Raw genomic sequence first — 16,735 nt, 5'->3', positions numbered from 1 at the left:
CACGCACACAGATACTGGGTTATAATCATTAATCACTAAGAATGTAACCTTATTCATAAGTCAGTCCTATCGTGTAGTTAGAATTCTAATTGCAGTAGAAGTTCATATTTCAGAGTTTGCAATATTGTCTGGCTATAGTGTAATTCCAAGATAAATGTGGCTTCTTTACAAGTAGGATGACATAATCATGTTTGATGTTATATTGTATCATGTTATATGTTATGTTTTATATGTTGGGTTGTTCTTTTTTTTAATGTTATTTGGTTATTTTTCTTTGTTTATTGTTGTTTTTATTGTATGCTACCCAGAGTCACTTTAAGTTGGGCAGCTGCCTAAAGCAAATAAGTAAATTAAAAAATTAAAAAAAAACCCTGGGGCTTGAAGGCATTCTGACACTTAATAGATATCCATAGTATCACTAAAATTCTTGACCCACAAAGGCTTTAAAAGTGGTAAGCACTAGGAGAGGAACATGAAGTCTGCTGGATCTTGCACTTTCGATATTCTGGTTACTATTCAGGCTATTAATGATTACATTATTCAGGGGCCTCGGTCTTTTTGGTCTGATGGGCACATTTGGAGTTTTTGTTGGCACTTTTGCAAAAATGCTGCTGAATGAGGGAAATGCCCATTTACAAGTAGCTGCCATAGGGGCATAGCCAGTAACAAATACTAGTTTATTAGAAGTAAATCTCTCCTGCATAACATCTCCTGTTATACTGTTTACCTTACTCTTTTTCTGGGGAAATGGGCATATTTAGAAACAATACACTTGGGTAGAGCCTAAGATCCTCATTTCCAGTATTTCTCTACAGGATGGTATATGCATGACAAGAAAAGAAAAACAGGGCTAGATTAATAGGATAGGGCATTTCTTCCAAGAGTGACATAATGGGAGTGAGAGAAATCATGCACTCCAATCCAATTTGTGATGTACCAAACAGGTATTTTACTACTCCAACCTGTCTATGTTCCTCTAACACAACAGAGTTAGGTAAGAGCAGAACAGGAGCTAAAGCATTTTTCTTTGTTTAAAATGTCTGTCTCAAAATAGCTTGGCTCTATCAAGGAACTAGACAAGGAAATACTAACTTATATAGCTTTCACATATATTTGTAACAGAAAGTATCTATGAAAAAAACCGTAGTAATCATTATTTTGCTTGAATTGTGGCTTTCAGATGAAAGGTTATACCCAAAATAGAAATATTCCTTGAGAAAGAATGATAGCATCACCTTCCTTCTGTTTTTAATGGCAACGTGCAGTTGTTTATTTCATTTTAATTTTAGCAACTCCTGACTCTTTTTTTTTTCCCTCACAGGGTGCTGTTGGTTTGCCAGGGCTCCCAGGAAATAGAGGAAAACCAGGCCCATCGGTACGTCTTAACCTTTTAGGGTTTAAACATTTAGTTGGGAGCACTTTATTGGCACGTTAGTAACCAAGAATATATAAAATATTGCAAACTGAATCTTATCTGGCATATATCATAAAAGAAATGTAAATAAAAACATATAGCACTAACGGCACTAAAATCTGTAAGCTGTTAAGCTGAATGTATGTAAGGGTTTTCAAATGTCTTTCTTAACCAGGAGTTCTGAAGTTCTGATTATTATAATATCTGTCATGTTGAATTATAATACATATGTATAAAATAACTGTAAGCTTCTCTTAGAAGGAATGTTGAAAATTTGAAAAACATTAAAAAATAATTTATTACAACAGTACAAAAAAGAAACAGGAAATTATTTTAGAGTTTTACAACAAAAACCTTTGTTCCATTTTATGCATTAATCAATTTTATTATACTGCATACGGTTTTATGAATGGGAAAGGATAGCAATATTTTAGTTATGATCTACTTTTTCTGTTTCTGTGTGTCCCAGCCAACAAACCAGTAAACCTATATTATATGAACTAAACTGTTTATGTATTACTGGAATAAGATATGTTTTCTATTTTATAAGAGTAATCACAAGTAATATTTAAACAGAAATTAATATTATTTTCTTCATAGCAGAGCCACTTAACAAAATAGGCAATAGGCAACCTTAATATTTCATGACTTGTCTTTGGTGAAGGGTATTAAAATCTATTTTTATAAACCAATTTTAGTCAAATTGATTGATCATGTGCCTTCAAGTTGGTGTCAACTCTTAGTGATCATATAGACAGACCTTCCATAGAATGATTTAGTCAAACAATATAAATTAATTTTTTGGTTTTGAACTTATCAGTTATATAACTGTATTCTTGTGATCTTAAATTTAACCATGAGATAAGTGATGAAAGCATTTAATTTTTATAATATCACCACTACTAATGTTCTTTGTAATATTTTTCTTTTAATCCAGCAGTAATTTCCAAAAGGCAAATAATTTTCTTATTGACATCAACAAAATTCAAATGTTGGACATAAAAAAAGGAACATTATTTTAACATAGGATTTCATTTTATGTACCTCTTAAGAGAAACTTGGATTTATAATACAGGTTCTAATTTTAGGGCAAAATGGGAGATCCAGGACCCCAGGGACCATCAGGCCTACCCGGACCTGAGGTAATTGACAAGCTATTATCTTTGGAACTTGCATACAGGTAGTCCTGGCTTAGCAACCACAACTAGGACTGGCAACACTGTCACTAAGTGCCACAGTTACTAAGCAAAACTTCACATGACCACAATGGGCTTACAGTTTCACTTCCCCTTCAGTTCTTAAGCGAGTCACTGCAGTCATTAAACGAAACATCATCTGACCACAGTTTAAGATTTTACTTTTGCCTTCTCTGTTAACTCTGGTTGTCACAAGCAACGCGCCCAAATGGCAATCTTGTAGCTGCGAGATGCTGCGACCATTGTAAATGTGAGGATCACTTAGAATCCCCCCCTTTTTTTACACTGCTGTAACTTTGAATGGTCGTTAAACTAGGCAGTTGCTAAGCAAGGACTACCTGTATTAATATAATTAATAGATTAATAAAGTATTGGTAATAAAGAATAAACAGACAGGCCTAAGCCTGAATTGAAAACTTCTTGGGAACCTTTTTTGAATTCCAGGATGGAATGTGATAATTTTAAATGTAAGAAATAAATAGTTCTCACTGACTTCCCATTTTAAACCATTTATTGTTCAGTATCTGCCAGGAAAAGTGGATATATTTATTGAGGTTGTATAGTGCTAGATGTAATGTTTGGCTAATACAGTATACGTTTATTGTTCATGATATTGCTGAAATACATTTAAAAATATGGTTCTAAATATAAGATCTAGATTATTTTACAAACAGTAAATAGAACTAAGTTGCTTATATGTAACATAATCTATGGGTCAGAAAGGAACAACTGATTTAATGTGTCTAAAGTGGTTTGGAGAGCTTATACTTCTCAAAGAGCAGGCTGATACGTAATGTTGGATAACTTTTGGAAATGTTTTTAGTATAATATGGGTGGACTAGTCTGCTGTTTCAAGGAGGAAAATTAAATATCCCCAGACTGTCTTAGAGTCTACTTAAAAATGCTTTTGAAGCATTTTTAAGCCATTGTATTATTTACAGTTCAGATGAGTTTTATGAAGCCAGCTGTATGTTTCTATTATTAGAAATGTTCTATTGTTAAACTCTCTGGTAACAGCAACTATCTCAACCTGTTTGTGGGAACTACTCAGTCAGATAAAGCAGGTCATGTCTTTAAGTACTTTTTCTCTTTTAGTGTGGAAGCCCTTCTATTGCCCTACACAAGCTTCTTGTTTCTCTCCAGATTGCTTTTGGAGTAAAAAACATTAGTCATTGTTTTCAACAGGAACTTTATTTGATCCATAAATTATTTTGATTTGTAATGGCACACAGGATCCTCTCTGGACAATAAACTGTATGGAAGTCTCCTGCCATATGTTTTGCACACAAAAGAACTCTAGAATTATAAAAGGAAGTGATGTTTGATATGTATAAAAGCTAAGAGTAATGAAGTGCCTGTCTTCAGCATGAGTCATTAGCTGAGTTGTGTTATTTAGTTCCAAAAAGGTTTCCTTTCCAACTATGCTGCATTTTATACTGTCATATTTGGAAGTTCTGATGAAGTGCTGCAAGCTTTGAAATTTCCAATAATGTCTGTTAGGTTTTTGTTTTTTATAAAATAGTCATAGCAGCTCTTGTTTGGTAACCAATTTTAAGAACCATTCCATATATGAATATTTGTAAAGATGCTGTGCTTTTCATATACCTATACCACAGACATTTTAATTCATTAGAATACTTTGTCTGTTGTTTCTGAAGGAGGAGTTTATTTCAGCGTGGTTGCCAGAATGAAATTCCAGTAATAAAAGATACCATGGGAATTATGGACATTTTCTGAAATAAAATACATTCCCTTAAAATAAGACACATCTGATAACTGAAGATTACATACAGCCCATTTTCCTCATTTTACCATTCTACTTTAGGATTTGGGAAAATTTAAACCTTTTATTTATGTACCTTAGAAGTAGTAGCAGCAAAGTCTCCCAAGTAGAGTTTAATGTACTGATGCTATTTGTTAATACTGGAGTGCTTTCTAAATCAGAGAGAGAGATGTCATAATCAAGGATTTAAATGCAATATTTGATGTAGCCAGTTACCTGTTAGTGAGAAAAAGTGGCTAAAAAGGGACCTTTGATGTGTGATCACAAGGAATCTGTAATCTTCATGGGCCATATTTACGCCCGGACAAGCTGCAGATCAGCATCTAGAATGTTTCAAGATTGATTGGATCCCTTTCTATAGTAAAATAGTTGATTTTTCACTGTATGTACTGCAACTAAAAAGAAAGGAAAAGAATAGAAAAAGATACCTAAGATAGCTGCTATGTTTTAGAGAAAGATAGGCTTAATAGTTTTGTGTGTGTGTGTGTGTGTGAAATTTATATATAAATAAATGCATAACAAATTCTCAGCTTTCCCTTAAGTTCTTGAATAAAATGATTATTGTATTGTGTTCATAGTTTGCTTTCATGTTTGTTTATTTGGTCCTAGGGTTTTCCGGGAGATATCGGTGTTCCAGGTCCAAATGGTCCAGAAGGCCCAAAGGTAAGAATATCTGAAACTTTAATTTACATTCTTTGTAATTAAATGCAGCAAGTAAATTTGTAGAAGGAAGACATGTATTACTGATTTTGCAATCTTTTTGCTGCTTGCTTCAAAGGAGTTGAGAAATCAACTTCAAAGGAGTTGAAAAATTGCTGATCTGTATGTACAGCTGAAGCAATATGAGAAAAGCCCAGCAGCTGGATCTTGTTAGATCAATATTGTCTAAGTCAGTTCCTTCCAAATGTGTTGGACCACAACCCCTATCATGCTACCTAGCTATGAGATGAGTTATACCCCAGTACATCTGGAGGGTGCCAAGTTGGAAAAGGCTGTAATAAAACAAGCTGGGACGAAGAGGGGACATACTGTTCAATAAGACCCCATTTTTGCTATTTTTCTAAAAGCCCATTTGCGTCACAAAGAGAATGTATCTTATACATTATAGACCTTTCAGTACCGTTCCAGCTATACATTCAGTAGGCAATTCGCTCTTGAGGATTAATACCTCTGGATTTTATCACACTGAGACAACTGCTCTGTATTAGCCATAGGTGGTGCTGCAAAGATGGTGATGTAAGGGAAAAGTGAATCTAAATCCGAGCAGCCTTTGCAGCCTTTGAACTGCAGCAAAATAGAATGTGCCTCTTCAAGATAACATTTTAGGAAGGAATGATGGCTAACTGTAATCAGATTCTTCTTGGGTTTATTTTTTCTTAATAGGCTTCTGGGGTCAAGTGATGACAGGAAAATCAAAATAATTCTGGTTATATTTTAATCAAGCCCAATTTAGCTAGATTTAATGTTTGGTATATGATTATAGTGATTTGAAAATCTAAATTCAGTTCAAAGTCTCTTAATGGTATCTTCAATGGAATTTCTGGTTCAGGCCAGGCAAATCCCCCAAAATTCAGTCTGCTTGCCAGCCTGTATAATTAGGACACTATTACTAGTATTCCAGTATGCAGTTTTTTTCTTACAGATTTTTTAACAGCTTCATAGAAAATTGTGTAACTGGTTATGCTTGTGATGTCATTTCGACACATCTTTATCTAATTAAATGATTATTAATATAAATTTGCTGATACTCCCCTTTTAAAAAAACATCTGTTCAATTGTGTCCGATTTTCGGAGACTACCTGGACAAGTCCCTGCAGTTTTCTTGGCAAGGTTTTTCAGAAGTGGTTTGCCATTGCCTCCTTCCTAGGGCTGAGAGAAAGTGACTATCCCAAGGTCACCCAGCTCGCTTTGTGCCTAAGGCAGGACTAGAACTCATGGTCTCCCAGTTTCTAGCCTGATGCCTTAACCATTACACCAAACTGGCTCTCAAATTTGCTGATATCTCTTTACATTATTGCAAATCACTCTGATTTATTTTATAACATGTAATTCCCTGATAGGGGTTTTTAAAATGCAAATTCCCCTGATGTATTAACATTAATATTTTAAATACTAATTACTGCTGTAGACAATTTTCAGTGGCTTATTTTTCAGATTTTCATTTTTTCTTTATGAACTGTAGAAAAAGTAAATAGCCCATTTGCTCTATTTCAAAATCTGATTGGAACAAAAACTCACAATCACACCTGCTAGAAATAGCATATCACCAAATATTTCGGAATACTCCAAAAATGGATGAAATGAGCGTTGTAGCACAAGCTCTGCCACTTACGTATACAGTATGTGTGATGCTACGATCACATACAAAAATGATACAGCTTGCATTGCAATGATGTAGTAGTCATTTTGATATTTGCCTCCCCATGGATGCCTCTGTATGTAGACTGCTACCATAATGTCTTATATTCTTTATTTTAGACTATTTTAGACATAAATTGTTCTCTTTAACAACAGTTTACTCTAATATTAACCATTGTGCAAACTCAATGATGCATATTTTTCCTACTAAATATTCAGTATGCTATCCCAAATCCTGCTGTGCTGGTTGGTTGCTAATCAAAAGCCACAGCCAGAACTCTGATTATTTAGCTGGAAGCTGAAAGTTTTATTTGATGCAGGAATGACTTGTATGAAGGGTCTTTTCTCTGTAACTCTTGGCTCTCATAAATGGAAAGTATGGTCTTTAATTAGAGAAAATTGGTGGCTTACATTTGAGATGAATATTACCTAAATGGAAAAGCTTTTGCAGAGTCCATAATCAGAGGTCCCAGGCCTACATGAAACTGGAAATGTTGAGCTTTAGTGCTCCCAGATGTCATGTACTGACTGAGGTTTTGTAGAGTTTCTTCTGTCTTTTATTTTTAGAAGACTGTTTTGCTAAACTCTTTTCCTCATTCTTCTCCCTTGAAATTTCTGTAGAAGTTAAACATACGCTAACTGCCAGAAAAGCATGACAAAACCATTTATATTAACACTAATGTAAAATATTGACTCTTAGGAATGAGACTTATAAATGAGATTTATATTTCATAATGCCATTTTCTTCCAATCACTGTCTTCACAATTCAGCTTGTAAAGCACATTTGGGAAAGTGTTTAGCTCTTTTATCATCAATCCTCTAATATAGTTTAATTAATTTTTAAGAGGTTATTTAGGCTGTATTTGTTTTCTCTTGGGTTGTACTTTCAGGTAAACTTTCCAATTTCTGTATCACAAGAGCAACATCAGAAATGAGGCAGCTTGCAGCCTTTGTAACAAACGTCCTGGCATTAGGGTTGCATACACTCCTAACAGTTAGGTTAATTCATTTAAAGCGTGTTATTAGCACCAGGCTAGTAACATGCTTTAAACCATTTGACTACAAATGGTCAACAGTCCTGGCCTTGGTAGCTCTGGTGCAGACCACTTCCACATGGGACAGTGGTGGAAGGGTCTAGCCAAACTCTTCAGTTTTGGCGGTCTGGGAATCTGGATGTTCGTAGATGTGCTACTGATTGGAGTTTAGCATGTGGGTCCCATAGACAGTTTGCTGTTCTGGCTCTCTACACCAGGGAGCCAGTCTGGTGTAGTAGTTAAAGGCACCAGGCTAGAAACCAGGACACTGTGAGTCCTAGTCCCACCTTAGGCAAAAGCCAGCTGGGTGACCTTGGTCCAGTCATTCTCTCTCAGCCCTAGAAAGAAGGCAATGGCAAACGGCTTCTAAAAATCTTTGCCAAGAAAACTGCAGGGACTACTCCAGGCAATCTCCAGGAGTCAACACTGACTCGAAGGTGTGCGCGCACGCACACACACACACACACACACACACACACAATTAGCATCACAGTTTAAATGAAATCACCAGTACCAAGTAATTGATTGTGCCAGGCCACAAAATAGGCCTTTGGGAGTTAAATATGGGTTGGGGTTTGCCTAACCCTGGTTTAAAAACAAATTATGCTTTTTTTCTGGAAGCTTTATGTAGATTTAATTGATTAGTCAACTTAAATGTATGTAACTAATTGACTGTAGAATTCTAACCATGCTTGCTCACTCAGAAGCAGTTTGCATTCATTCCCAAGTAAAAGATTGAAATTTGAATGACTTAGTCACACCAGTTGTAGAGAAGGAAGATAAGGACTAAGGACTGAATCCTCAATGTTGTTCTCCTTTAGAACTCTTTCAGTTGTCACTCAGTAGCAGTCCTTCAGGCTGCAAAGCTGGACGAGAATTGGAGAGAGAGAACAGTGGCTTTGGAATGTCCCCAGTTATCATTTAGCTAACCTTGTTTCTCTTATACTGCGAATAATTTTTCTTCTCAGCAAGGTGTGATAAGAGTTTTAACTTTATAAGCTGGTGGCTGAGCTTGGCTTTTTTCCATTCCTCTTTCCACATTCTTTTTCCCTATGGGTCACATCTTTTAGACTGTAAGCCTGAGAGCAGTGAGAATCTCTATGTTGAATTTAAAAGCTGCCTAGGAAGACTTCTTAATTACATACCAGAGCAAAAACGCTTGAAATAAATTCGTAAGAATTAATATATTAATGAGAGATGGAACTGGCATCCTATTCTAGGGGTGGGTACTTTGAACTCAAAGAGGTCTTCATATTATTCCTTTCATCCCAATAGAATGGTGGAAAAAATGTGTAAAGGGCCTTGTGACTCCATCCATCCATCTGTCTATCATTTGGTAGGTAACTCTGAAAATGAAACAGAATGGGACCAAATTTGGTGTCAGGGGAGAAACTGACGAAAGATTGAGTTCAAAAATGGGCCAGATGCGGCTGGGACTGCAGAAAACAATATTCCTGAAAAAGATCCTCCATTCCATGCCTGTGGGAGAGGCAATGGGGCAGCATTTCAAAACCCTGCTGGTTGTTCCATTCCAAGTCCCCCACTCCTTGTCATGTACCCCAGAAAAGAAGATATGCACTCTGTCCCAATTGACATATAAAATGCATACAGAAACACCCAGATGCAATAGGGGGCAAGAGAAGCACACACACTGAAATAACATATATTCTCCAGCTCTGTTTAGACCTTAAATCCTCCTCCCCACTAGTAATATATATGCACCTGTCCTGATACATATGCACAGTTGCAACACATTACTTCATTGCATATAAGAAAAAACAGATGCCTTCTGTGGGCACTGCTGGTAAAGAAGTTGGAATTCCAGAAGGCTTTTCCATGTCCTCTCTACCTTATTGTAGTTAACTAATTCATTTTACAGCACATTTTTCTATCCTTAAATATATATGCCTGGAACATACTATGTGGAAGTGCTATTTAAATGTGCTGGGATATATCAGGATGAGAACAAGTACAGACTGCTATCTTTAGTTCTGTAGTGATTAATATTTAGAACTGGGTACCTGGTACTTGTCAAATATACAGTACAGTACACCTTACAAATAGCAATATATTTGTCATTTACATTAAAGCTGTTGTTAAGAATCATATATTTGCTTGCTCAAGTACCACCACTGAGGAGGTATATTCTAATATATATTTGAGGATAAATCTCATTTCTACACATTTTTGATTGGCTTAGTGGTATACTGTATGTTATCCAGTGATTATGAACATACTGTACCAAGTTATGAAATAATCATCTTAGTATAAAGGGAAGTTAAAATAAATGAAACTACATTCATCGTTAGTTTTCTACACAGTGATTCCTCTGCATATTGACTTTTTCCAACATGGTAATTAATTTACCATCTCTTTAATCAAACCATATTTCCAATATCCAGGATGGGCAAACGTTTGGTGTTCACTACCTGGGAAGGTGACGACGGGGGAAGGCAGTGGCAAAACACCCCGCTGTAGTCTGCCAAGAAAATGTTGCGAAAGCGGTGTCCCCCCAAAGGGTCAGGCATGACTCGGTGCTTGCACAGGGGACCTTTCACCTTTCACCACCAGGCCAGAAATCCATACCATCCCTGGTGGATATCACAGCACTACTCCAGTACTTCTTCAAAATAAATGATGTGAACCAGTCCCAAATCCAAGAATATTCTTTGATGATTTTAAAGAAAAAATCCCATGTGATATTTCTCAAGCAGGGCACGTCATATTATTCCATTTTACAACTGCTAGAAAAGAAGAAAAGCAACCTATGCAATGATTACAAAGCATTTAGTCAAAAATGCAACTGTTGTTGCTTTTTGTGACCTACACAATGCATCCTTCACCTCTTTTAAAATATATTTCTGGACTGAAGCTGACAGAAAAGTGCTGGAAATAAAATATATTGGATCTAAAATTGTTGGAATAGACCCAAATCTTGTTAAATACAACTCAGTGAAATCTAGATTTAGTTACTGAATGGGTAGCAGTCAAGAACAGAAAGATTATTCTAGCCTAGAAATACTGTTAAATAGCTGTTGGTTTTCTTTCCAAATTATTAATAAACATGATATTTATTTTTAAAAATGAGGCATATATGCATCACAAAGTTACGTACATTTCCCATTAACTTTTTAATAGAACTAGTAAAGTTTCTAATGTAAACGGACAGCAGAAATGATTAAATTTTTCCATTTTATAATATCCAAACATTGAGTCAGTGTACTCTGAGTTGTATAAAAACTATTTAAATCTCTGCTAGAGCCGAAAGGCCTATCCACAGATGAGATGCTATCTATATTGCTTGAATGATGCTGTAATCTGAGCTACCTATTCTCTTCCATCTCTGTTATGTGGTGAGCATTTAATTCAAAATTAATTCAGTCCATGCTGTTACTCTGACAGAGGGATACTTCCATTCAGAGGAGGCTACATCTTATGAGAAAATAAGTACCATTGAAAATCATGGGGTTTACTTCTGAGTCAACATGTAACTGTGGAAAGATTTGCAGAGGTAGCAGTTAATGGTTATTCAGATATTCACTTAAAATAACCCTTGTAAGCAGGAAGAGTGAAGGATGGCTCCTTGATTAAGTGAAAAAAATAATCCATTTCAGCTGATTAAAAAACACAGAAGTATTTTTCGTCAGCTTCATTGATTATAGAAAGACGTGTCAATTATGTCAAGCTGTGGAAAGTGCTCAGAAAAATGGGAATCCCAGAACGTCTTATGGCCCTTGTGAGAAACTTACATACAGGTCAGGAAGCCACAGTACAAACAGAACATGGTGAAACAGACTGGTTCCAGGTTGGCAAAGGAGTGGGACAAGGCTGTATAGTCTCCCCTCGTTTATTTTATCAATCTTTATTTTTTATAAGAATTTTATTAAGTTTCAAGCAAAGATAAAAGCTACAGAAAAACAAAAAAACTAGAAAGAAAAAAAACTAAAAAAGTGTAGAAACACAAGGGAAAAATTTTCAAAATTAAAAAAAGAGGTGACTTCTGACTTTTAACAGCAAGGATATATAACAATTTACCATAATCAATCCCTTACTCTATATTAAACCAAAATCACATTATTTCTATAAATCATTCCATTGGCACATTATAAAGATCACTAAATACAGTTGCTCTCTCCCCTTGTATTAAAAGAAATATATATATAAACCTCCTAATCAACTTCCCCCCCCCCAAGATAACATTTATTTAATTATTTCCTTCCTACTACTATTCTATACATTCCTGTCTACTATAATAAAGATCAAACTAAAAAAACATATAAATTGTCTGCCATTGTACTTAATAATATAACAATTTTAATAATCTTCATCATTTTAAACCCAAAACCATCCAGATAGACATTTATTATTATTTTATTATACTTAATAATCTTAATCCAAATTGTTAAAAGATAAATGAAGTCAGCCAAACCCTAAAAGCAATCCAGATAAATATCCTTAAATCCTTATCCCACTTCAAAACAAACCAGAGCATTTACATATCCCCACAATATGCACAGAGCTTTCTTCCTTAAAAAATCGAACAGCCCAATTGCCCCCCTCAACAACTTCTCTTCAGGAGGCCTCCCATACATAATAACCCCTTCTTTTCCATGGCATTACATCAGAAGATCAGTTTCACTTATGGCTTGCAACTCATTCTCTCCCTTAAATTTCTCCTACTCAACTATCTGATCTTCATCCAGTACTTCAACAGAAGTCCCGATCTCACTCTTAGAAGAGACCTTTCTGTCGCTGTTAAATTCCTCAGTTTCATCCACAACATCCCCAACCAGATGACACATTTTAGACCTCATATTTTCCACCATGTTCTGAATGCCTTGCATAAAAACTTGGTAGAATCAGAAAGAATCTGTTTAAAATCTTGGTAGAAGTCAGAGAAAATCTGTTTAAAATCCTTCATGTCTCAAGCAGTAGATTAGGAGCTTAACCAATGAAAGTCAAAGCTAGGAAAGAATTCCAGAATGTGCTTATATAAGTGAAAGTGAGATATGCAGACAATTCCCCAGGGAAAGTAGAAGCGGAAAACTGAAAGTTTGAAATAGCCGATTCAACAAGTAGGAAAATGCTAATATCTTCCAATTTAGTACAAAAATAATAACAGGGAGACAATTATTTACTCTCAATCCTCCTTAATATTTGGAGGGAAAATAAAGTCCAAAACATAAAAATATTTTTTTTAAAAAATTAATCCCAAAAATAACAATAAGCACCAAGAGAACCCACTTCTCTTAGGGTACATGTACTTAAAAGAAATATAAATTGGGTGATTTAGAAATGGGTGGCCAGTCTTAGAGTCCTTTTAAGGCTACAGCGCGGCTTGGAAATGGTGATGTTCCAGCCTCCCGGCTAGCTTTTACCAGTTGAGCACGAATGCTGTTTGTGATCTTCTGACTGCAAGCAGCCATCCAGAGGACAGATGGGGTGATTCCAGGTGTTCCTTTGTCCAGAAAAACACTCCTGGGCTTCAGAAAAAACCTGCCTGAGCCTGAAAAAGCTCCGCGTTGTCAGTTCTGCCCGCTGAGCACAGCTGTTCAGTACGCCATGCCCCCACCAGAAGTCTCTCTCCCTTCTCTCTCTCTCTCTCTCTCTCTCTCTCTCTCTATATATATATATATATATATAATTTTTATTAAATAAGTTTTTCCAGAGAGTAAAAACAATACAAATATTAAGTTAGAAGATAGAGAAATTCAGAAAAGTAATAGAAAAATGAAAAAGAAATAAAAAGAGGTAGAAAAGGAGGAAAAAGAAAAAAAAGAAAGAATAATAAAGAAATGGCTTTCAATCTTCTTAACAGCAGTTATAAGTACATTTATATTTTACCCTCTCTCTCTAAGGTCACATCAAAGTTTCCTTCTTTCCTTAATCTACCCTTTCTAATCATCAAATCCATAAATTATCTGTTCATTTTTTTTCCAGCAAAAAGTCCATGAGGGGTTTCCAGTCACTAATATATGTGGTAGTTGATCTTCCTCTAAGCAAACAATTTTGCCATCTCTGTTAGTTCTGTCTTCTTCACCAACCATTCCTCTGTTGTGGGTATATCAGAATCTTTCCATTTTTGCACATATAGTTGTCTCACAGCAGTGATCATATATAAAAATAACCTTCCATAGCTTTTTTGTATTTTGTATTTGTCTGTCCATTAATCCCAACAAAAAAATGGTGGAACAAAAATAATGGATGCATTATGTGAAGACCTGGCTCTCTGGAGAAAGTTCTAATGCTGGGAAAGGTGGAAGGAAAGAGAAGAGGACGACCAGCAGCAAGGTGGATAAACTCAGTTATGGTAGCAATTGAAGCAATTAGTGGACAGCTAGGACCACTGAATGGAGCAGAGCTTAACATGGTGGAGAAGCTGCGCACAGAAAAAGAATATTATCTTAAATAGCTTTAATGAGCATGTCAGAGAAACACAGGTTATTGATCTTATACACTCAGTCCTCCCAAGCATAAAGAATTACACGCTTAGACAAAGTAGGTTCAAAGTAAAAAGAGTCTTGCTGATTTTATTTTTGGTCCAGTTACATTTCCGTTCAGAAAGGATGACATCTTTGTTCTGCTTTTTCCCTAAACTTAATTCACCCTTAGCCCTCATTGCTGCTAAGGGCTGCATGGAGAAAAGGGGGGGAAAGTTTCTTTTCTTAGGCTGACCACATGGCCCAAGATGGAGAGAGAAGCAAAACATGCTTCTCTTCAGGTGGTGAAGAAGGAGGAAGAGAGAGAGAGAGGAAGTGGGAGTGGCAACAAACAGCTTCCTCTAACAAGCATGGAGAGTTTCATCCTGGAAACAAACTCAATTTACATGCTAATTGAGGCATGCTGATTTGTTAACATTTCCAACAGCAATGAGTGCCCCATAACAATTGCTGAACAACTGGGTTAGGGAAGGATTATCATGGAGAAAATCTATCTGTGTGGTTACTAAGAGTTGACGACAACTTGATGGCACGTAATTAATAATTTCGGGGGGTCAGTCATATGCATGTGAGTGGATTAATCAGTTCAATCTGCATAAATCCTCAGAGAAAAGAGTCTTCAGTACTTCATTGTCAAACCAGTGTTGGACAACTCTTAGCCTGTTTTATGGCATTTATATGGGGGGGGGGGGAGGTTGAGACAGAGATTATACCATGATAGGTTATTATTCATATGAATGGCAAAAGTGTATACTGTAGTGAGAAGATTCGTAGAATAGCAACCTAAAGTCTGTGTATCTAAGAAGAAGTTAGCAAAGCTTTCTTGCTGTTTTTTTCTTAAGTATACTAGAAAGGTAGTGGATGGTTTATATAAAAGGGAGGGGAAAAGGAAATCTAAAAACCTAGCTCATACACTGATTTAATTTCATATTTCTTAATGCAGTCTCATTTAGGGCTCACTTTTATATGATGCTAAAACATCTGTGATTGCTCACCTCACTTTTTTTAGGCTATACACTCTTGACCGCAGATGTTACTGCTGAAGTGCTGCTAGTGGGAGATAATGATTAATTCTTTATCTGTTGCTGTTTTTATGATCAGAATAAGCCCTTTGCAGCTGCTTACCCACCTGCAATGAGAAAAATAAAAATTAATGCAAATACCTAATCCAAGATGAATGGTTTCAGCAGGAAATGATTACAGTTTACCCCCTCTCTATTTAAGTAGTTTTCCATTGTAAACTTTTAACACATAATTGGAATGCACATGTGCATAACTGCGTATTGTACTTTTACAAAGAAGCTCAAATGGCTATTGATTTATTAGTTAAGGCTTCCTAAGAGAAATAATAACATAAAACTGGGGAAATCAATGAAACTTGTGTTTCTTCCCTTTAATCCTCATACTCCTCTATCCTTTCTGCAGTAGGATGTCTGTTCATTAATCTTATGATTTGTGTTATTTAGGGATTTCTAGGTGACAGAGGTCCTCTGGGTCCACCTGGTCCCAAAGGAGTTGAGGTAAGATGATTGTTCTTTTAACAACACACTTTTGTTCTTAGAACTGGGATCCAGTCCAACGTGATTGATTTTATTTTTAACTTGCAAAGGTACCAACTTTCTCTCTGGCAGGTGTTAAGTATGAACTGTGGCCCATCAACAACTTATTTGTTTCAGTGGTTCCTGTACAATGTTTAAATGAACTGGATCTTTCAGCTTACACACATTAGGGAGAATTGTGTTTTGCATTCTGAAGAAGATATATATTAAAAACATATGCTGTTGAGTGTATAACATTTTAACGTCCACCCAGTAAAAGATAAATTATATGAAAAAAAGGAGACATATACAGTAATTTCTTTTAAAACTGAATCCATAGCAGTTTATCTAAAGCATGCCAAAGAAGTCCAATTACATACTGGATAAGTAAATTTAGACATGTAGCATTATACTGTATCTGAATTTGTAACTATTGATAATGCACAAAACAATATTACATGTCTCTACCCAGAAATAAGTCCCACTGAATCCAATGAGATTTACTCCTATATAGATATATACTTATGAGTTAATTGTTATTTTGTAATCTCTCAAATTTTAAGTATATATGTAGTCCCATTCAGGTGTTCAATATTACATCAAAAAGGTGCCTACAGTAAATATAATATCCAAGAAAAAATGGTTGACCTTTTGTTTTAGGGAGAAGAAGGACCTGTTGGGCCTATTGGAGTAACTGGACCAAGGGTAAGAACTGAAAATTTTCATTTTAGAACTTCATCAGGTGAGATATTGAAAGCCAAAATTAGGAAGAGGTAGGCAACATGATTTGTATATATGTTCTATCGTGTTCATTTTTGTGACTGAAAATGGTCATAATATCTCTATATAGTTAAATGGGAAGAGGAGTGAGGTTGGCAGTAGGAAAATTGCTTTCAAATCTAGTTGTGTGACTCATAAAATAATTTTCTAAGGTCATTATCTGGCAGCCTAACTACCTAAAAGGTTTATAG

The 16,735-nt window shown here is 35.7% G+C and overlaps 1 protein-coding gene across 1 annotated transcript in view; it reads left to right on the top strand.

Annotated features, from left to right (window-relative positions):
* COL24A1 (collagen type XXIV alpha 1 chain) overlaps positions 1-16,735 on the top strand; it is a 151,166-nt gene that overhangs the window by 54,197 nt on the left and 80,234 nt on the right. Inside the window, exons 18-22 of the mRNA XM_063299869.1 lie at positions 1,322-1,375; positions 2,503-2,556; positions 5,003-5,056; positions 15,693-15,746; positions 16,425-16,469. Coding sequence (XP_063155939.1) covers positions 1,322-1,375; positions 2,503-2,556; positions 5,003-5,056; positions 15,693-15,746; positions 16,425-16,469 — 261 coding nt within the window. The remainder of the gene's footprint in view (positions 1-1,321; positions 1,376-2,502; positions 2,557-5,002; positions 5,057-15,692; positions 15,747-16,424; positions 16,470-16,735) is intronic.

This window comes from Candoia aspera, chromosome 3 (genome assembly GCF_035149785.1).
Source record: "Candoia aspera isolate rCanAsp1 chromosome 3, rCanAsp1.hap2, whole genome shotgun sequence".
In the NCBI taxonomy this organism is placed as follows: Eukaryota; Metazoa; Chordata; class Lepidosauria; order Squamata; family Boidae; genus Candoia; species Candoia aspera.
Note: the sequence above shows the minus strand (reverse complement) of the source record. Positions and strands in the feature narration are given on the sequence as shown.